The 21890-nt window shown below is 42.2% G+C and overlaps 1 protein-coding gene across 2 annotated transcripts in view; it reads left to right on the top strand.

The window, feature by feature from the left end:
* Positions 1-610: 610 nt before the first annotated feature.
* Positions 611-21890, top strand: part of Usp4 (ubiquitin specific peptidase 4) — a 38238-nt gene continuing 16958 nt past the window's right edge. The window contains exons 1-8 of one of the 2 annotated variants that reach the window (XM_020181725.2): positions 611-774; positions 3147-3274; positions 7901-8031; positions 11178-11304; positions 12343-12488; positions 12618-12679; positions 17971-18111; positions 18905-19022. In XM_020181725.2, coding sequence (XP_020037314.1) covers positions 674-774; positions 3147-3274; positions 7901-8031; positions 11178-11304; positions 12343-12488; positions 12618-12679; positions 17971-18111; positions 18905-19022 — 954 coding nt within the window. In that variant the 5' untranslated portion in view covers positions 611-673. The remainder of the gene's footprint in view (positions 775-3146; positions 3275-7900; positions 8032-11177; positions 11305-12342; positions 12489-12617; positions 12680-17970; positions 18112-18904; positions 19023-21890) is intronic. The other variant, XM_020181726.2, reaches the window with a different exon arrangement.

Raw genomic sequence — 21890 nt, 5'->3', positions numbered from 1 at the left:
TTGTCACCTACATTTTATTATTTCCTTATAGGGTATTCTTTTCCTCCCTTCCCAGTTTAAGTTTCCTTGTCAATTGACCTTTCCCCCCCGACACACAAACATCCAGCTAGTGGCTTTTGTCTCGTCTGCAAGCTGCTGTGCAAGCAAGCTGTTAGTAATTTTCCACACAGGGTTAAAAGTCTTGCCCAGAAAATGGACTACCACTGACTTCATTTCCAACACTAGCAAGGGGGTGAGGCTGTGAGTTCACACCCTACTACTCTCCCAAAACAAAACAAAACAAAACCAAAACCAAAAAGACTACTTGATATCGTGGGGCGGCACAGAACATAGGAATCTTTAGCCGACACCAAGCTAAGAGTTTATGTGTGTGGTGGGAGCGGTGCCTGACAGCGACATGCTGCGGAGAACAGGCGTAAGGTGCCGCCCGCATGCGGGAAGGAAGTGGTGGCTGCTTCACTCCGCCCATCTCCTCTTCGGTCTGTCTTTCAGTTCTGTCGCTTGCTGAAGGCACCGGGGTTGCATGTGGAGGAGGGGAGAAAAGGCTGAAGCTGCCGGCGCTCGCGGCCTGTGCGCGCGCACGAGCGTCCGTGCGTGCGTGCGCAGGCGTGGCCCATAGAACGCCGTGCGCGGGGCGGATGTCCGGGCCGGCTGGGCCGGGGCGACGAACGAGATGGCGGAAGGCCGAGGCTGCCGTGAGCGACCGGATGTGGAGACCCAGAAGTCCGAGCTCGGAGCCTTGATGAGGACCACGCTCCAACGGGGGGCGCAGTGGTGAGCACCCGGTCCTCTGTTCCGTCGCTCAAAGCTAAGGGCTGGGGTTCTAGCTCTCAGGCCAGGCCCATTTTTTTTTGGCTTGGGTGGGGGCCGGGCGGGGGCGGTGTGTGGTGACTCTCAGAGTGGCTTGAGACCCTCCGCTCAGGAGAGAAACCCCAGGATAGTTGAGGGACGGTGAGGGCGGGACCTGGGGTTGTCCTGGCCCACTCGGGATCCTAAGGGCCTGGCCGGCCGGGGCAAGGAGTGAAGGTGTGGGAAAAGGGAGTGCTGGATGGGACCGTGAGGGTGGGAGAGCCCTTCACCACCGAGCACTTGCCGTGTGACCTTGGGCAGAGGTGTTCCACACCTCTCAGACCTCCGTTCCTTACAATTAAAGCCAGGGTAGCAATTTGTGGCTCACGGATCTCTGTGGGTTGGAACGAAGATCGAAGTAGCTACTTTGTAACTTGTAAACTGCAGAACAGATGTCAAGGTCATCAACTGAACAAATGTCTGAGAGCCCCAAATTATTTTGGTAGCAAATGTCAATATAATAGTGGCAGCAGTATCTAAGAAAGGGAGAGGAGAGTAGCCTGGATCCTGGAGCAAGGTAGAATATTTTTTAAAAGCCCAAGATTAAAAGAGCAAGCTGAGATATGAGGCTACTTAATAGATTGTTTTGTGGAAAGGACAGTACTATAGTGGAGAAATTCCTGGGTAGTGTAGGAGTAGAATACTGGCGCTAGGCTTTGCATTGAAAAGAGAGAGCATCATTTCTCTTTGAGAAACGATTGTGGTGTTGATCAGCAGAGGAATTGAAGCAAGGAAAAGAAACATTAGGAGTAGTTTAGGTTATAGCTTTTGTGTGTGTGTGTGTGTGTGTGTGTGTGGTACTGGGGCTTGAACTCAGGACCTACACCTTCAGCCACTCCATCAGCCCTGTTTTTGTGGTGGGTTTTTTCGAGATAGGGTCTCATGAACTATTTCTTTCAGACTGGCTTCGAACCGCAATCCTCCTGATCTCTGCCTCCTGAGTAGCTAGGATTACAGGCATGAGCCACAGGCTCAGGGCCAGGTTATAGCTTTATGGTCTTTATCTTGAGTTAGTCAAGTTATGAAGGGCAAAGCAAGCAGAGGTGCTTTTGAAGTTATTCTGCAAAGGGGTGATTCTTAAGATGTTCAACAGAAGCAAAAGAAGTTTAAGATAACGTTAAACTCACACGGTGAAAATGTATGGAGGTTTTTGCTCAAGTGTTTTGGAGGGAAAACAGCATTTTAGAGATTTGGGATGTGTTTATGAATCCTTGTAGCTTCTAGGAAGCTGCTTGATCTCCTCTGTCATATGTTGGTTATAAAATTTGAAGGAGTGACCAATATAATTGTGCTTAGTTGCTCCACAGAGGTTTCCCTTTCCTTCCGTCTTAATTATAAAGCAGTATAGTGATACTTTATAGTATAATCAGATTTGTTTAATATTTAGTTTTAGAAAGCAGTAAACTGGATGTGAAGCACAACTTACTGATTTTTTGACAAGATGAATATACCTAGGCACTATTTTTTGTGTGCATGTGCATATTTGTGTGTATGTACATTTTGGATATCTTGTTTGGTCCTCAAAGGAAAACTGAACTAGGTGGTGTGATTTCCTTTTTAGAAAGAAAATTAATGTTGTTTATGTCAAGGAAAGCAGTATAACTAAACTGTGCACCTGGACCAGGAACTCTATAAAAATCATTATGAAATTAACGACTTAGGAGCTGAGGATGTAACTCAGTGGTAGAGTGCTTGCCTAGCAAGCCTGAGTCCCTGGGTTTTATCCCCATCATTGTGAACAACAACAACAACAACAAAATAAAATTAATGACTTAGCAAACAGGATTTTAAATTAGCATTTTGAGGCTATTGTCCCAGCACTCAGGAGGCGGAGGCAAGAGAGATGTGAGTTAGAAGCAGCTGCATAGTGATACTCTGTCTCAAAAAAAATGCATTCCGAAGGTAATTGTCTTTTTTCTGATTTCTTCTTTTTTTGGGGGGTGGTGGGCACAATACTGAGGTTTGAACTCAGGACCTCACACTTGATAGGCAGGTGGTCTACCACTTGAGCCACTTTACCAGCCTTTGGTTTATTCATTCTTTTAGTGACATTTTGCTTAATGAATGCCTGGTCTAGGCCAAGTCCTCTGTGTCATGTGGTGCTGGCCCCTGTTTCTGCTCTTAGAAGTGTGTTTTAGTAGGAATTACATAGTCCCTAAGTGGGAATACCATAGAAAAGATGAAAAGAACCTCTGAATTCTGTCTCCAGCACCAAAATAAATAAATAAAAATTAAGGGAGCAATTGCAGAAACTTGTAAACTTAAGTTTTTTGCTATAACAAGTTTTCTCTCTTTAGGTATCTTATTGACAGCCGGTGGTTCAAGCAATGGAAGAAGTATGTGGGCTATGATAGCTGGGATATGTACAATGTTGGTGAGAATAACTTGTTTCCTGGACCAATAGACAACTCCGGACTCTTTTCAGGTGCAGTATCCTGTTGCTTTTCTAATTAAACGTTCATATGGGCAGTGGCATGAGGTTGTGTGCACCTACAACATGAACTTTTTTTTTTTTTTTTGCAGTGCTGACGTTTGAATTCAGGGCCTACACTTTGAGCCACTGCCAACAGCCCTTTTTTGAAAGGTTTTTTTGAGAAAGGGTCTCTTGACCTGTTTTTCTCTTTCTTTGCAAGTTCTGCTAGAGTTTTCAGATTCTAGATTAGTATAGAGAAAGGAAAGAAAAGTATCATTTGAAATTGGATCTGAAATCCAAAATTTGGAGAGCAGAGTGTTTTTTTTTTTTTTTTTAGTGCTGGGTTTAAGGCTTTGCACATGCTAGGCAAGCTCTCTACCACTGTATTTTTATCCAGAATTTTTGTGTTACCTGGAACAAATTGTGGACCTATAAAAGCCATCGAGCATATCTGTGATAGCTGTGTTTGTCATAGAAGTAATGGGCAGGGAAGTGGAAGGTCAGTAGACAATCATGACCATGGTCAGCTCTCATTGGGAACTATGTCAAAAGTGATGTGGCTTATACTTTGTTGCATGGAGATGACAGAGTTAGCCTTCCCCAGGTTTTGTTTTGTTTGACTTTTAGGTTGCCATCTTGGCAGGATGAGGTGATCTATTGCCTTTGTCTAGAATCAGGGCAGAAGGAAGGCAGACAGGGCATGAGACTTGATATACATACCTAACACTAACCTGAGCTTCCTTTTGTTGTTACTGTTTTTTTTTAAAGACAGGGTCTCACCATGTAGCACAGGCTGGGCTTGAACTCTAGGTTCTTCTTTCAAAGTGATGGGATTATATTGGATATTTTTTAGAGTGAGCAGTACTTCAGCTTATGTCTTCTTTTAGGGGAGGTCTAAGTGACATAAAGGGTGTTATTTGGTTTGTTTCCCAATGCAGGTTTTTTTTTTTGACTGTACTGTAGTTTGAACTCAAGACCTCATGGCTACTCTACTGCTTGAGCCACTCTACCAGCCCTTTTGTGTGTGTGTGTGTGTGTGTGTGTGTGTGTGTGTGTGTGTGTTGGGTATTTTTGAAAATAGGATCTTGCAAACTATTTGCCTGGCTGGCTTTGAACCGAGATCCTCCTGATCTCTGCCTCCTGAGTAGGTAGGATTACAGGTGTGAGCCACCAGCACTTGGCAGCCTGATGCTTTTTGGCTAAGGTCAGCAGAGTAGCCTGGAAGAGACACAGAAAAGTGTGGAAGAGGGGAGAACATACCCTTGCTTATATCTGCAGAGCAACCCCTCTCTAATTTCCATCTATGGTCCTATTAATATATGTGTATGTATGTATACATATATATATAAAATCTCAGGGAAGCAATAACTATTTTAGGTTATCATTTCTGGAACCAGGGCATCTAACAAAATTTTGTCCGAGTGAGGATAGCAACCCTTTGGTTTTTTTTTTTTTTTTTTTTTGTGGTACTGGGCCTTTAAACTCAGGGCCTTCACCTTGAACCACTCCACCAGCCCAATTCTTTATGATAGGGTTTTTCAAGATAGGGTCTCTCAAACTATTTGCCTGGGCTGGCTTTGAACCGCGATCCTCCTGATCTCTGCCTCCTGAGTAGCTAGGCTTACAGGCATGAGCCACCAGCGCCCGGCTTCAAACTCTTTGTTCTTAATAGAAACTTTTATCACATTAAGCAGAGTCCATAAAGCGAGTGTATGGGAAGTGAGTTAGTGAGACTAACATTTGTAACAGTGGTGGTTACTGATTAAATCCTTTGACAGAAAAGATCCATCTTAAGCTGCTTCTCTCTCTCTCTCTCTCTCTCTCTCTCTCTCTCTCTTTCTCTCTTTCTCTCTTGTGTGTGTGTGTGTGTGTGTATTTATTTTTTTGGGACTGGGGTTTAAATTCAGGACTATACACTTGCGAGGTAGGTATTCCACAGTTTGAGTCACACCACCAGCTCTGGTCCTACTATATATATTTTTAAAAACATATTTATTTATTATTATTAATTTTGGTGGTTTGAAATTAGGACTTCACACTTGCATAGCAGGAGCTCTACCACTTGAGTCATACCTCCAGTCCATTTTGCTCTGGTTATTTTGGAGGTAGGAATCTCACTATTTTCCACAGCTGGTCTTGAATCTTGCTCTTCCTGATCTCAACCTCCCAGTTAGCTAGGTTTACAGATACGAGCCACTGAGTCTTTTTTTTTTTTTTTTTTTGGTGAGACTGGGGTTTGAACTCTGGTCTTTGCGCTTGCAAAACAGGTGGTCCACCATTTGAGCCACACTTCCAGTCCATATTGTTCTGGTTATTTTGAAGATGGCGACTCATAAACTATTTGCCTGGGCTGGCCTTGAATCTTCATCCTATCAATCTCAGCCTTCCACGTAAGCAGGATTACAGTCATGAGCCTGTTTGTTTTTTGAGACAGGGTCTCACTATGTAGCCCAAGCTGGTATTGAACTCATGATTTCCACTTCTACAGTCACTTCTACTGGTCTTAGAGTGGGTGTTGACAGACATAGGCTTGGCAGGAAGTACTGTTGGTGGGAGGTGATCAGTCTTCCCTGAGCCCTCCCATGAGGGAGAGTGTTTGAAACCATAGATGGTTCAGTTTTTTTTTTGTTTGTGTGTTTGTTTTGGTGATACTGGGGTTTGAGCTCAGGGTCTTATGCTTACTCTACCACTTAAGGTACACCTCTAGAGCTTTCAGTTGGAACATTTAGAATGAAGAATGCTAAGGGACTCAGAATGTAGCTCAGGGGGTAGGGTGCTTTTCTGGCATACTCAAGATTCTGGGTTTGATATCTAGCACTCCAAAAGAAATGAAGTCTGCTAAATGACTATTGGTAAAATAAACTTAACTTTTTTTTTGTTTTTGGCAGTAATGGGGTTTGAACTCAGGCCTCATGCTTGCTTGGCAAGCACTCTACCACTTGAACCGCTCTGCCAGCCCTTTTTTAAAAGGACTTTTTTTTTTTTTTTTTTTGGTGGTATTTGGGTTTACACTCAGGGCTTGACACTTGGTAAGCAGTGCTCTACCACTTGGAGCCACTTCCCCAGTCCACCCAGTACCTGACCAGCTATTTTTTTGTGGGTTTTTTTTTTTTTTGTGTGTGTGTGTGGGACTGGGGTTTGATCTCTGGACTCCACTCTTGCAACGCAAGTATTCTACCACTTAAGCTACTCCTCCAGTTCTGTGGGGTATTTTTAAGACAGGGTCTTCCCCCCTCACTCCCACATTTTTTTTTTTTTTTCCTTGCCTGGCCTCAAACCTCCATCCTCCCAAGTAGCTAGGATTATAGGTGTGAGCCACTAGCACCCAACCAGTGTAATTGTTTTTTTTTTTTGGTGGTATTAGGAATTTAACTCGGGGCCTTATTAGGCAAGTGCTCGCCCACTTGAGCTATGTCCCCCAGTCCTTTTGTTTTTTATTTTGTTTTCCTGTCTAGATTAGAACCATTCTATCTCCCTACCCCATGAATAGCTGTGGTGAGCACAGACATGACCAGAAAGAAGAAGTTTCTCTCTCTCTCTTGCCATTACTGGGGTTTGAACTTAGGGCTTCAAGCCTCCAAAACAGGCACTCTATCACTCTAGCCCCCCCAGCCTTTTTATTTTGTTTTTCATTCTTTGCTTGGGCTCTTGTTCTTCCTGTCTCCAAGTAGTTGGGATTACAGGTGTATACCACTACACCTGGCTTGCTCATATACACTCTCTCTTTAAATTATTTTTGAGATGAAGTCTCTGTACATAGCTCAGGCTGACCTTGAACTAGCTATGTAACCTAGGCTAGCCTCAAACTCACCACCATCCTGCCTCAACTACAGAGTCCTAGGATTATAGACATGCACCACCATACCAGACTATTAATGCCTCATATATTTGGTTTTTTGGTACATCTTTCAGGAGAAGATATCTGACTTTAATGTGGTATAACTATGATTGTTATGGTAAATATTCATTATATTATTTTATTTTTTTGTAGTACTGGGGCTTGAACTCAGGGCCTACACCTTGAGTTGAGCTACTCCATCAGGCCTTTTTTTGTGATGGATTTTTTTTTGGAGATAGGGTCTCATGAACTATTTGCCCAGGCTGGCTTTGAACCTCCATCCTCCTGATCTCTGCTTCTTGAGTAGCTAGGATTATAGGTGTGAGCCACCGGCACCCAGCATAATTAATCATTTTAATTGTGGATTCTGGAGGCATTTTTGAAATGTGAATTTGAAGTTTTCTCTTTAATTGTCATCTCTTTTTTTTTAAATTTTTTTATTTTATTTGAGATGGGGTCTTTCTATGGCTATATTGCTTAGGCTGACCTTGAATTCCAGAGCTCAGGTGATTTCTGCTGCCTCTTGAGTAGTTGGGACTACAGGCATAAACCACAGTGTCTGGCTTTGTTTTCCCTTTAACATGAATAAAGTACAAGTTCTTCATAAAATGTTCATAAAACATGGCTAAGGACAAAGAGTAGTCAGGTCTGCTCTGTGTCACAGACAGTGACAGAATTTTGGAATTCTTTTCTTATTCTTGCTAATGCTTTTCTTGTTTCTGGAAAATATGTAAGAATCATATAAAGCAAACATTTCTGGGGAGAAGAACAGTGAGATACGTGCTGTTTTCCTTTTTCAGATCCTGAGAGTCAGACCTTGAAAGAACACTTAATTGATGAACTGGACTATGTATTGGTCCCAACAGAGGCCTGGAATAAATTATTAAATTGGTATGGCTGTATAGAAGGCCAGCAGCCCATTGTCAGAAAAGTGAGTACATCAGTTATCAAACCTGCTCGTTCTTGTCTACAGGTGCTTCAGGGTTAACACTGACTTATTTTGGTTTCCTAGGAAAATAAACTTAAGTGGTTGAATATAGGTTTTTTGAGGCCTTATTTCTGATTCTGTTTAGGGACTTATGATTATGAATGGTAGCAAGTGAGGCTGCTTCCCTAGGATGTGACAGTAAGTAGTTTCCACACATAAGAACTGTCCAGTGTCTTGGATGTGTCATTTGGTGCTGTGAGAGCACTTTCTGGAAGGCCCCATGAGAAGAAGTTCACTTGGACCATATGGACATACAATAATATACTACTTCCTGTTTTGTTGTTGTTGTTGTGTTACTGTGACTTGAGCTCAGAGCCTACATCTTGAGCCACTCCACCATCCTTTTTTTGTGTGTGTATTAGGTATTTTCGAGATAGGGTCTCGTGAACTATTTGCCAGGACTGGCTTCAGAATGCAATCCTTCTTATTTCTTCCTCTGAGTAGCTAGGATTATAGGCGTGAGCCCCTGACTCCCTTAAAACCCTGTCAGGACTGGGGTTGTAAATCACTTGTCTAGTGTCAGAAGATTTTGAGTTCTATCCTCAGTGCTACAGTCCAATAACAGTTTTCTTTCTTTCTCCTTCCTTCCTTTCTTCCTCCCTCTTTCCCTCCTTCCTTCCTTCCTCTCTCTCTTTCTCTCCCCCTCCCTCTCCCCAGCCCTCTCCCTCTCCCCCTCCCTCTCCCTCTCTCCCCCTCTGTCCGTCCCCCCCCCCCCACTTCCACTCCCTTCTCTTTTGCAGTGCTGGGAGTAGAACCCAGTGCCTTATGAATGCTAGGCAAGCACAAGCACTCTACCATTGAGCTATATCCCCATCCCAACAACAGGTTTTTTTTTTTTTTTTCTTTTTTTTTTTTTTTGTGGTACTTCACCTTGAGCCACTCCACCAGACCAATTTTTTTGTGATAAGGTTTTTTGAAATAAGGTCTCATGAACTGTTTGCTGGGGCTGGCTTTGAACTGTGATCCTCCTGATCTCTGCCTCCTGAGTAGCTAGGATTTCAGGCATGAGCCACAGGCACCTGGCCCAGCAACACTTTCTGATACCATTTTTCCCATATGCTTAAGAATCTTTGGCTGAACTGTTGAGTTATTCAAAAAGCAGGTTGTTTATACCCAGAGAAGATTAACCTCTAGAGTGATGGTAAGCCCTGGGACAGAAATCCACATTGTTATCACCTCTAGGAGACAGACTCATGAGAAGACCACCACCCTGTTTCCCATAGTTTGTTACTTGTCCTACTGATGGGAATCACAAGAGCCTGCATTATGCATGCTGATAATTAGGAACTAGAGAAATTTCTCTTTCTGTGGGGTGTATATATATATATATATATATATATATATATATATATATATATATTCTCCTTGGAAGGAAGGAGCACAATCTAAGACCATGCTTCTGAAAGTCATTATTTAGGGCCAGAACTATCTTTTTTCTTCCAGCATGAACCCCTAAGAGGGTTAGGGAATCAAAAGTCTTCTACAAGAACAAAAAGATAAAGGAAAAAAAACCCCTAAAACCAACAGATGTCCACAAATTACATTAGTTCTGCCAAGGCTTTACTTATATTCCTAGTCCTCTAATTTGACAAACTTTGAAAAAGAAGTATCATGATCCCAGTTAGAGGTGAACAATAACTTTCCTTTTGTGCAGTATCTGGGTTTGTGGGAAAGTGTGACTCTGAATTAATGAGTTAGTCAGTTTTGTAGGGGAGTAGGGTGCTGGGGAAGGAACCTAGGAGCTTGTACAGGCTTCTTGCTACTTCCTTCTAAGTAGCTAGGATTACAGGTGTGAGCCACCAGCACCCATCTTGTTCTGAGTATTTTGGAGATAGTGTCTCGTGAACTATTTGCCCAGGTTTGTCAACCACTGTCCTCCCAGTCTCAGCCTTACAAGTAGCTAAGGCTACAGGCATGAACCACTGGCACCCAGATAGATTTTTTTTTTTTTCCCCTGGTACTAGGGTTTGAACTCACGGCCTTAAGCTTGCTAGGCAAGTGCTGTACCATTTGAGCCACACACTCCCAGCCTTTTTTGGTGTAGTGATTTTTCAGATAAGGTCTTGTGCTTTTTCCTGGGTTAGTCTTGGACCACAATCCCCACCTCTCTCACCCAAATAACTGAGATTATAAGTGTGCACCACCATGCCAGGTCTAGGTTTATTTATTTATTTATCTAAATATCTGTCTATATTTATTTTTGAGTGCTGGGGTTTGAATTCAGAGCCTACACCTTGAGCCACTCCACAAGTCCTTCTTTGTGTTGAGTTTTTTCCAGATGGGGTCTCTAGAACTATTTGCCTGGGCTGGCTTTGAACTGCTATCCTCCTGATCTCTGCTTCCTGAGAAGCTAGTATTACAGGCATTAGCCGCCAGTGCACAGCTTTATTTATTTATTTTTATTTTAAAATTATCTGTTTGTTTATTTTGTGGTAGTGGGGCTTGAACTCACAGTGTACATTTTGAGCTACTCCAGCAGACCTAGTTTGTGAAGGGTTTTTTTGAGATTGGGTCTCGTGAACTATTTGCCAAGGCTGGCTTCGAACTGTGATCTTCCTGATCTCTGTCTCCTTAGTAGCTAGGATTATAGGTGTGAGCCAGTAGCATCCGGCTGTTTGTTTATTTATTTTATTTTTATTATTATTTTTTTTTTGTGGTGTTTGTTTATTTTGAGATGGGTCTCACTATGTAGTCCAGGCTAACTTAACCTCAGACTCACTGTGTAGCTTAGACTGGCCTCAAACTTGATCCTCCTTCCTTAGCCTCCTGAGTACTGGGATTATAGATGTGTACCATCATGCCCAGCCAGGTTTTCAGGTTCCTAGGTCAGATGCTGAAAATCTGTACTCCTGGGCTGGCAGTATGGCTCAAGTAGTTAGAGCACCTGCCTAGAAGGCATGAGACCCTGAGTTCAAACTGTAGTATCCCAAAAACAAAACAAAGCAAAAAATCTGTACTCCTGATCTCCTAATCCCTGAGTGAAACTGATGATCATGATGTTTCTACATTTTGCCATTGCTGAAACATGTTCCTTCCAAGATTGCCCAATGTGGAATCAGTGCTCCTTCATACTTTCCTCTTGTTTACAGGTTGTGGAGCATGGCCTATTTGTCAAGCACTGCAAAGTGGAGGTGTATTTGCTGGAACTGAAGCTCTGTGAGAACAGTGACCCCACCAATGTGCTGAGTTGCCATTTCAGCAAGGCAGACACCATTGGTGAGCAGCTGGGTTAGGGTCCTGGGTGTCTGGTGACAGAGTGCAGAGCATTGTGGCTCATGATAGAGAGATTGGGATGATTTCTTCAGACTTCTTACCCATATCATTTCAGGCTGTGGTTGCTAGTCCTGATCTGGGAACCTGTTTGCCAAGGAATTCTTGTGGAGGGTAGAACCCAGGAATTGTGTTCTGTAGAACACAAAGCATGGTTCTTGCCCATTTGTCATATGGTAATAAAGATGAAGAAATGCAGAATGAGAAAAGTCAAAGTAATTTTATTAAATGTTATTAAATCTCAGCAAGGGACTAGAGGTGTAGCTCAGTGGCAGTAGCATACTTGAGGTCCTTGGTTCTATCTATAGCATCAAAAAACCAAAAAAACCCATTGCAATAATCTCAGCAAGAAAGTATCAGACATAGCTTTTTCTTTCTTTCCTTTTTTTTTTTTTTTTTGAGTGTCTTGCTATATATACAGTCCAGGCTTGCCTGCACCATGCCTAGCAAGAACCACATCTGTTTTAACTCCAAAGAGAAGGCTATCACCCTTTTCTCCCATTTGTTTGTTATTTATTTTTGTGTGTGTGTTTTATGTGTGTTGTGCTGGGATTGAACACAGGTTCTTGTGTATGCCAGACAACTGCCCTCCAACAAATGAGCTACAGTTCTTAGGCCTGATTTCTTACTTTCTATGTTTCTTTTGTGCAATAAATAAAATTTAAACAGCTGGGTGTGGTGACACAGGCATATAATCCCAGCACTTGGGAGGCTGAGGCAGTAGGATAGGAAATTCAAGGCCCCCCTGGACTACATAGATCTATATTACTATTTTATCACAGAAGTTTAGTGAAAGTTTTTAGTCATTGCAGGCTGTGGAAGATGATTGGCCTGAGGAGTACCAAGGGGCTGATGTGTGCCAGAACTTTTGTTCCATTGCCCATTTGAATGTTTGGATAGAATGAGGATGAACATTGGTTAGCCCTGGCAGTCTTTACCTTTATATCTAGAGGAAGACATGGGTGATGTTTCTGTCTTCCCTAGCAACCATCGAGAAGGAAATGCGGAAGCTGTTCAACATCCCTGCGGAGCGTGAAACACGGCTCTGGAACAAATACATGAGCAATACCTACGAGCAGTTGAGCAAGCTAGACAATACTATCCAGGATGCTGGGCTGTATCAGGGTCAGGTAGGAGTGGTTGGCCATGCCCAAACAGGCAGCTCTGCCTAGGGTGCTGTGGCCAGGAACTTTTTGACTGAAAGCATGTCAGAAGTTGGGTGGGTTGCACTCTCTCATTTGGCTTCCCTTTTCACTCAGGTGCTAGTCATTGAGCCCCAAAATGAAGATGGCACATGGCCCAGACAGACCTTGCAGTCAAAGTAAGTGAACTTTTTTTTCCCCCATGTGGCTGGTCTCACAAGTGGAAGAGAGACACTCTTTCCTAAGGCACTTACTTACATAAGAAAAATTGTTCTGAATGAGATGGAAAAAAAAACCATTTAGTTTCATATCCACAATACTTGCCCTGGATGAAGTCCTAGCCTTTGGTAAGAAACCTGTGTGGAAGTTGTTTAAGGGACACCTGTCAGTGTGTCTGAGCAGGATTGTGAACTTCCACTTGTTGAGAATTAGAGAAGGAAGAGGAAGGGCCAGGATTTAACGTTGCTTTGAGAAAAGATTGCTTTGTCTTTGTCAAATTCTCTATTTTTTTCCGCTTACAGTTAAGAGGCTTTGAGAGAAAAGAGGAGGGTTTAGGCATGGGATCTTGTATGACCTTAAAGTTTGATCCCACCCCACTCTGCTCTACTCACTGGCCTGTTAACTTTCATTGGTGCTTGGAGTTTGTAAGGGGAATTTGTTCAGTTACTAAACTAGGACTCCAAGTACAGCTACCTTAGAAGATGTTTATGTGATATGTGGAATTGTGCATGTCCTTAGAAGGGGAAAGAAAGAAGTGATAAATTTTCCATATGGTGTAATATGAGGAAGTTATGTCTGTTTTGCAATAATTATGGGGACAGTGTTGAGCTTTGCTCTCTTTCTTTAGTCAGGCCTTGGATTGTGATTGTTAAGTTGTGATGGTAATAGCATATTTGAAATCTCTGAGCCCTCTCTGAGAACCATGCATGAAGACACACATTTGGCACAGTTTTAAGGGTTTTACAGTCCCTGTGAAGCACAGCTATGGACTCCAGTTCTAAGAGATCCTGGTTTCTCTTTCCTGATGACAAAAATAGCTGTGGTAGGTAGAATAACGTCTACTCCAAAAGATGTGTGCATCCTAATTCCCAAACCAACCTGTGAATATATTAGGTTACAAAGGGACTTTGCTGATGGGATTAAATTAATCTTCAGATGGGCAGGTTATCCAGGTGGACCTAATGTAATCGCAAGGGTCAGGGGGAGGCATAAGGACAGAAGTAGAGGCAGTATGATGAAATGTGAGAAAAGACCTACTGGCCATGAGCTAAGAAATATGGGCAGTTGGTAAAACTACTTAAATCCTCCACAAAGGAATGTAGCCTGGCCAACACTTTTCCTTTAACTCACAGAGAACCATTTTGAACTTTTGAACTCCAGAAGTGAATTTGTGATAATTTGTGATACCAACAATTAATGAAACTTAATGCACAAGCCCAGGCAGACAATTCCCTTCTTGGAACTAGAAATGCTACAGAATTGAGAGAAAATAACTCCCAAACTGTGCAAACCCCCGCTTGTTGGATTGTAACCTGTGAAGTAGGGTTGGTAGCTCAGAGCAAAGAGGGCTGTGTTGTCTTCCCATTTTGTCTTCCCAGTCTTGCTTCTCCCTGTCTTTCCCATACTGAGGTCTAAGAGTTTCCATTTAAGAGAGACAGCTTTTGGAAAACATCAGTGCCTTATTGATACTCCCTAAGGGGTAGAGTCTCCTGATAAGGTATGGTCCATGGGAAGTAGGCCTAGAGTGGAATTCCATTCTCCTGCATAGCACCAGATACTGTTGTAAATGCTGAAGATGTAGTCATAAATGAAACAAAGTCTTGTCTACGGCCATACCACCCTGAATGCGCCCGATCTCGTCATAAATGAAACAAAGTCTTTTTATCCTCCAGGTCAGAAAATAGGATAAATAAGAAAAACACATGCCCAGTGGTTTATCAGCACTAGGAATAAAAATCAGGGAAGAGAGTGGGCGCAAATGGCTTATACCTATAATCCTACCTACTCAGGAGGCAGAGATCAAGAGGATGGCTATTTAAAGGCAGCTCTGGCAAATTGTGAATCAAAAAAACTTACCACAAAACAGGGCTGGCAGCTGGTGCAGTGGCTCAACCCCGAGTTCAAACCTAAGCACCACCAAAAAAAAAAACCGAAACAAAACAGGGCTGGCAGAGTGGCACAAAGTGGCAGAGTGCCTGCCTAGCAAACATGAAGCCCTGAGTTCAAACCCCAGTGCCATCAAAAAAAAGAAAAAGAAAAATCAGGGGTGAGAACTAATGAGTTCTAAACTTTGTGATGGGACACAGGATGATGGAGGTCATTTGAATATGGCCCTGGAGGAGGTGAGGGAATCAGCAGTGAATGTGGTTTTGAATGGGAACAGTAAATTGTGAGGCAGAGATGACAACAGCTGGAGAAATCCTAAGGTAGAAGCAGGCTTGGTTGAAAACCTGCAGGAGTTTTGTTTTGGCTAGAATTAGCAGGGATGATAGAAAAGTGGAAGATGAGATCTAGGAGGTTGTATGCCCAGATTGTTGTGAGAGATGGGTTCTTGGTTTGCCTCTAAACGAGGTAGGAACCCATTGGAAGGGTGTGGGGAGAAGCAGTGCCATCTCAACACAGTGAGCAGATCATAAGGATCCAGAACCAGTGGTAGCATAAAAGGAAAATAACAAACTCACAGACTGTGATAGTTGGAGTAGAATTCATGTTCTTGGCAGCATTGGAGGATAAAATAAGCAGAATGAATATCTTCAAGAAAAGAAAGAAATGAGTACATTTCCAAGTATATATACTTGGAAACAAAGAATTCAGATGATGGGTTCAGTAGCAGGATGGATATAGCTGAAGACTAAATGAACAAGTTGGAAGGTTAGGGTGAAGAATTGTGGAAGGCATTATGAAAGGATAAAGAGGTGGGAGAGAAAGGAAAAGCTGTGCTATGGAGGATGTCAGTATCCATATATTAATAAGTATGTATTAGTATCTACGTAATAGGGACCTCAGAAGCAGATCAAAAATGAGAGAGGGACAAGAGGATAAGAAATACTGACTTTCTTAATCAAAAAAGATAAAAGATCTTAAAGAATGCCAAACATGACAGATTTTTTAAAAGCCCATATCTAGTCACAATAAAACAATAGAGTAATTTAAAAATTTTTTACTATTTTTTAATTTTTTAGAGTGGAGAAAAATGTATTATTTGCAGCAGGTAAGGAGAACACAGGAGTTATTTCCAAATCAGTGCCCTTCTTGAACAAAGGAAGTGTGGTGATTTTATTCAAGGAGCCTATACATATTCATTCTGGACTGGGAGTGGGAATATAGCTCATTAGTAGCGCATATGCTTAGCATGCATGAGGTCTTGGGTTTAATTTCCAGCACAAAGGAAGGAAAGGAAGGAAAAAAGGGAAGGAAGGAACTTATATTTTTTGAAAGAGTAAAAAGGCAGGCCTTTTACAAGGAGTGAAAGAAGATAATTTGCAATAAATACATCTGACAGACATCTAGAATTTCAAAGAAACCCTACAAATCAGTAAGAAAAACTTAACACTAGTATAAAGAAAAGCAGATAAAATTATAGAATTATATGTGTGTTTTACAACTCAGCAGTCCAACTCTTAGGCATCCAACTAAAGAAATCCTGTGTTCTCTCAGAGACATGTTTAGTGTTTGTGACAGCACTGTTTGTCATAGATACAAACTTCAAAGTTAACCCAGTGTCTATTAACAGTCAGATAAGTAGATGAATTGCAGTGTATACACAATGGATACACTGTCTCAAAAACAAAATATAGGTCAGATACAGTGGCTCAAGCATGTAATCCTAGCTACTCAGGAAGTGGACAATGGGAAGAATTAGGTTTGAGGCCAGTCTGGGCAAAAAGTTCTTGAGACTCCATCTCAACTAATAAAAGCAGGTGTAGTGGCATGTGTCTGTCATCCCAGCTATGAGAGAAGCATAAATAGGATTCTGGTCCAGGCTGGCCCAGACATAAAGTGAGACCCTATCTGAAAAATAACCAATGCTGGGTTGGTAGAGTGACTCAGTTGGTAGAGTGCTTGCCTAGCAAGCATTGAGGCCCTGAGTCAAACCATAGTACCACAAAAAAGAAAGCAAAAAGGGCTGGCAGCATGGCCGAATGGGTAGAGTGCTTACCTGGTAAATGCAAGGCTCTACCTTCAACCCTCAGTACCACCAAAATAATAAATAAACAAACACCAAATACAAACCTGAAGGGCTAGGGGTGTGGCTTAGGTGATGGAGAGTGCTTGCCTAGCATGTGCAAGACCCTGCATTCCATTCCCAAAAAAAACAAAACAAAAAGAAAGCAAAGAGGGGTGAGAATGTCTTGAACTCTTGGGGGTGGGAGGAAGGGAGTAATTTATATTAAATTAGTGGATTAACTATTATAACTAGAAAAATTGAATTTATAACTTTGAAACATGCTGTATTTAGAAAAGATTTGGTGGCAAGTAAGATAGTCCTGAAATTAAGATGCTAAGCAGGTTGAATTCTTTCTAACAAGAATTTTGGCTGGGTGCTGGTAGCTCACCTGTAATCCTAGCTACTCAGGAGGCAGAGATTAGATCAGAAGGATCATGGTTTGAAGCTAGCCCAGGCAAGTAGTTCTTGAGACCCATCACAAAAAAGGGCTGGTAGAGTGGCTCAAGGTGTAGGCCCTGAGTTCAAACTCCAGTACTGCAAAAAAAAAAAAAAATTTTTTTTTGAAGGTAGGCAGTCCAGTGTTGGTGTAGCCGATTTGTGACATTATGGAAACCAGAATTTTTGTCCTATTCTATAGAACACCTTCTGTTTCGAAGGTGGCCACTGTATGGTCTGGCTAACTGCTAGAGCTGTAGTAAGTAATCTGTATTTTATTATTCCAGGAGCTGGAAGGGAGATGGGCGAAGAAGGATATATCTCTTCTTTTTATTTTCTGGTACAGGGGTTTGAATTTGGGATTCTGCACTTGCCTTACTAGGCAAGCACTCTGCCACTTGAGCCACAGCCCTATCACTTTTTGACTTAGTTATTTTTTATTTTTTTAAGTGTTTTTCATTTTTATTTTATTTTTGCCGTACTGGAATTTGAACTCAGGACCTCAGGCTTGCTAGGCAGGCGCTCTTGCACATGAGCCACTCTGCCAGCCCGCTTTGTTATTATTTTTACTATTTTTTTTAATGGTACTGGGGCTTGAACTCAGGACCTTCACCTTGAGTCACTCCACCAGCCCTCTTTTTGGTAGGTTTGTTTGAGATAGGATTATGTAGCACAGGCTGGCTTTGGATTTGCTATATAGTCCAGGCTGGCCTGAAACTTGAAATCCTCCTGCCTCAGCTTCCTGAATGTCATAGACATGAGCTACATGACTGGCTAAGAAAGTTTATTTATTGTGAAGAGACCTAAGGCATTAAATAAGACCTGCACTTTGCAAAGAGTCAGTAGCATTGTTTTTACTTCTTCCAGATCAAGCACTGCACCTAGCAGAAATTTCACTACCTCTCCAAAATCATCAGCAAGTTCCTATTCCTCAGTGTCTGCCTCTCCCATTGCAAATGGTGATAGCACTAACACCTCTGGGATGCACAGTGCCGGTGTCAGCAGGGGGTAAGAGGAGGCCCTTTCACCTTGCTTTACCTTTCTTGGGCTGTATCTGGAATGCTTATCTGCCACTAGGCTAAGTATGGTGGGGTTAGAGCTTCTTGGGAGAATGTGCTGCATGTTGTTTCTCACGCTTTTCCTACTCGTAGGGAATTATGCCTCGTCGTTCTGACTTACGTTGCCTTCCTGTAAGCTGGTATTTTCCTTACAGCATAAGTCACTGGTGGTCTTGCTGGTGGTAGTGAAGGAGGGGGTGTCAACGTATTCGTTTGTGAAGGATAGCTGGCTGTATGGCAGAGTAACTACAAGGGCACAGTTCTCAGCTGTGGGAGAGCCGTGGCTGTGATCCTTTCTCCAAGTGTTTCAGGATGCCACATGGCATAGGCAGGCTGGGAGAGGTGACTTAGGAGATCAAGTGTGCATGAACACTCAGTCAAGTCTGGGTGTGGTCTGGTGGGTGGTGGCAGGTATAAGCTCTTGTTCTTTGTACCCAAATGTTCTTCTCTGAAGTCATCTGGCAGTCAGTCTCTGGAATGATACAAAATTAAAATTAGCATTTGCCAAAAGCCCAAAAGAGGAAAAATCAAATAGCATTTCTCCCCTTAAGATTGTGTTTACCACCTGCTAACATGTCAAGTCAAGGGCAGGGCAGTTCTGGAGGGCTGGAGAGGGGAGATAAAGTCAACTTATGGGGTTACTGCCAGATACAAATTCTGGAGCCCCAGTAGAGTCCCTGAGGCATCTTGAAGGCATGTGTATAGCATGTGGTTTTATTGCTGATGTGGGTTGTGTTTTTCAGTGGATCTGGCTTCTCTGCTTCATATAATTGTCAGGAGTCCCCATCGTCTCATATACAGCCTGGGCTCTGTGGACTTGGAAACCTGGGGAACACCTGCTTCATGAACTCTGCTTTGCAGGTAGAAGGGAGAGTTGACACCTAAATAACAATATGTCCAAGGTTTGGGTGGGAGTTGTCTGCTAAGCATTGAGTAAGTGATCTCCCAGTTCATTCTACCTAACTTTTAGTGCTTTGGCAGTCTCCACCAGGGCACACTACTCACTGGTTGGTTCAGAATGGCTTCATCAGCATTTGTGTCCTCAGTGTGTTTTTTTAATCAGTTCTGTGTTGGTTTTATAGGAAAATTATTTATGTATTTATTTATTTTATTTTATGGTGTTTTGAGACAGTCTTCTTGTATAGCCCAGGTATTCTCACACTCAAGGATCTTCCTGCTTTAGACTGGGATTACAAGTGTGTACCACCTCACCTGGTTTTTTGTTTTTGTTTTCTGTGTACCAGGGATTAAACCTAGCACTTCAAGAGTGCTAGGAAAGCACTCTATTACTGAACTGTATTCCTAGCTCTTTAGTTTTTATTTTGAGACAGGGTCTTTTGTTGCCTAGGTTTACCTTGAACTTTCGATCCTCCTGCCTTGGCCTCTGAAGTAACTGGGATTACAGATGTACTACCACCCCTGAATAGAATTTTTATTGGGGCTTCATTATAGGTATGATTGATTGTACAGGTGGATGGACACCTTGTTACCCAAAGCCCCCACCCTAAGTCATTTTGTTGGACTTTCTGGAGTGGAAGCAATTTTTCTAGTATTACACAGGTGTAATGGCAACACAGAGACACTTTTATCAGGCATAACATTCTAGGGGTCAATAGATTACTTCCCAGAGGCTAAGGGCAAAAAGCCAGACCTTCTTTTTTGTACAAGGCAAAAATTCCTGTGGGTTTGTTTTGTTTTGTTTTTTACTGTGCTTAGGATCAAATCCAAGGCCATGCACACGCTAATAATGGGTAAGTGCTCTACCACTTAATCTGTACCCACTGAGCTATACCACTAGCTCCATAATTTTTTGTTATACATGGGCACCTAGCAGTGAGCAAATCAGAAATAGTTTTTGTCATTGAAATACTTGCAATCTGCTGGGCACCAGAGGTGGAGATCAGGAGGATAGAGGTTCAAGCCAGACCAGAGCCAGCCCAGAGCAAATAGTTCTTGAGACCCTATCTTGAAAAATCCCATCACAAAGAAGGACTGGCAGAGTGGCTCAAGTGGTAAGAGTGCATGCCTAGCAAGCATGATGCCCTGAGTTCAAACCCTAGTGCTGCCTCCCCCCACAGAAAAGAATAAATAAAAAATATTTTTTTCAAGCTGGACTTATGGCTTTAATCCTAGCTTCTTGAGAGGCAGAGATCAGGAGGATCATGGTTCACAGCCAGCAGTTCAAAGCCAGCTCTGGGTTCTCAAGAATAGTTCTCGAGACCATATCTCAAAAATATCCAGCACATCACAGGATTGGTAAAGTGACTAGTGGTAGAGTGCCTGCCTAGCAAGTGTGAGGCCCTGAGTTCAAGTTCCAGTACTGCCCCCACTGCCCCAAAAAAATATTTTGTCAAGGCTGCAATATTCTGATACCAAAATCTGATAAGTAATTAAAAACAAACAAACAAACAATTTACACTGTTATATCTCATGACTATAGGTACAAATACCCTAAATAAAATTTTATCAAACCAAATTCAATGACATCTAAATAAAAATGGGATTTGTGCCAAGATAATTAGGGTGGTCATTTAGCATTGTAACAGAATTAAAGGAGAAAAAATTATGATTATCTCAATACATACAGAAAAATCATATGCTAGCCTGGCATGGTGTGGTGTTGTACATCTGTAATCCAGCTACTTGGAAGGCTCAGGGAGAGGGTGTCAAGTTCAAGCCTAGTGTAGGCAACAATAGCAAGATTCCATCTCAATAAAAAAGGGGTGGAGCTGGATATAGCTCAGTGGTAGACTGCTTGCCTAGCTGCATGAGGCCCCGGGTTTGATCCAAAAAAAAGTCATTTAATAAAAATGCAATGCCTATCTTCTTCTTTTTTAGCAAAGATTTGTTTTAGTATAATAGGATAAAATATAGACAGTGAGGGAGAGAGAAAAACATTTCCAGTTCCCCATACAGGAGATGGGAACAGAGACCCCAGGTTTTGTTTTTTTTACACAGGTCTTACTATGTAGCCCAGGCTGGCCTCAAACTCAATGATTCTCCTGCCTTAGCCTCCCTAGTGCTAGGATTACAGGTATGTACCACCACCTCTGGCTCACTTTCATTATTTAATTTGAAGACTTAAAATTAGTATACACATGTATAATGATATTTATGGGTTTTGTACCATGTAATTGTCCTGATTTTTTTTCCCCCAAAATGATATGGCTCTCATAAGACAAAAGTTTTTCCTTTGACATACTTAATAGTTTGTCTTCTCATGAAACATTAGAATTTCCTAGTCCCTTTCATTAAAAAGGTATTGTCTTAAAAACTATTTTTATTACTATTTTTTGTGGTGCTGAGATTTGAACTCAGGGCATTCCTTGTATGCAAGACGTGCATTGTACTACTGAGATTTATTATCTCCAGTCTTGTCTTAAAAATTATTATGTTTCAAATCAGGTGTAGTTGCCTACATCTCTAATCCCAGCACTCAGGAGGCTGAGACAGGAGGATTGAGAGTTCAAGGCCACTTTGGGCTGTGTAGCAAACCCTCTGTCTCAAATTTTCTGTTGTATAAAACATTGAGCTTTTGCTCTTAAGTAGCTTATATGAGAGACAAAGTCTTAAGTAGTGCATGTGAACTACTCTAAGACCATGTCTCTAAGTGGATAGCTGTCAGGTGGTCCCTCAGTTTGGTCTCTGTGAGGATTGCTTGACTGCTGTGAGCTTCAAAAGAAGCTGCTGAGTACTTCATTTTGTTGAGGCTGACCCTCAGTGGCCCAT

This window comes from Castor canadensis, chromosome 17 (genome assembly GCF_047511655.1).
Source record: "Castor canadensis chromosome 17, mCasCan1.hap1v2, whole genome shotgun sequence".
Taxonomy (NCBI): domain Eukaryota; kingdom Metazoa; phylum Chordata; class Mammalia; order Rodentia; family Castoridae; genus Castor; species Castor canadensis.
This window is presented reverse-complemented; position numbering and strand designations above follow the sequence as displayed.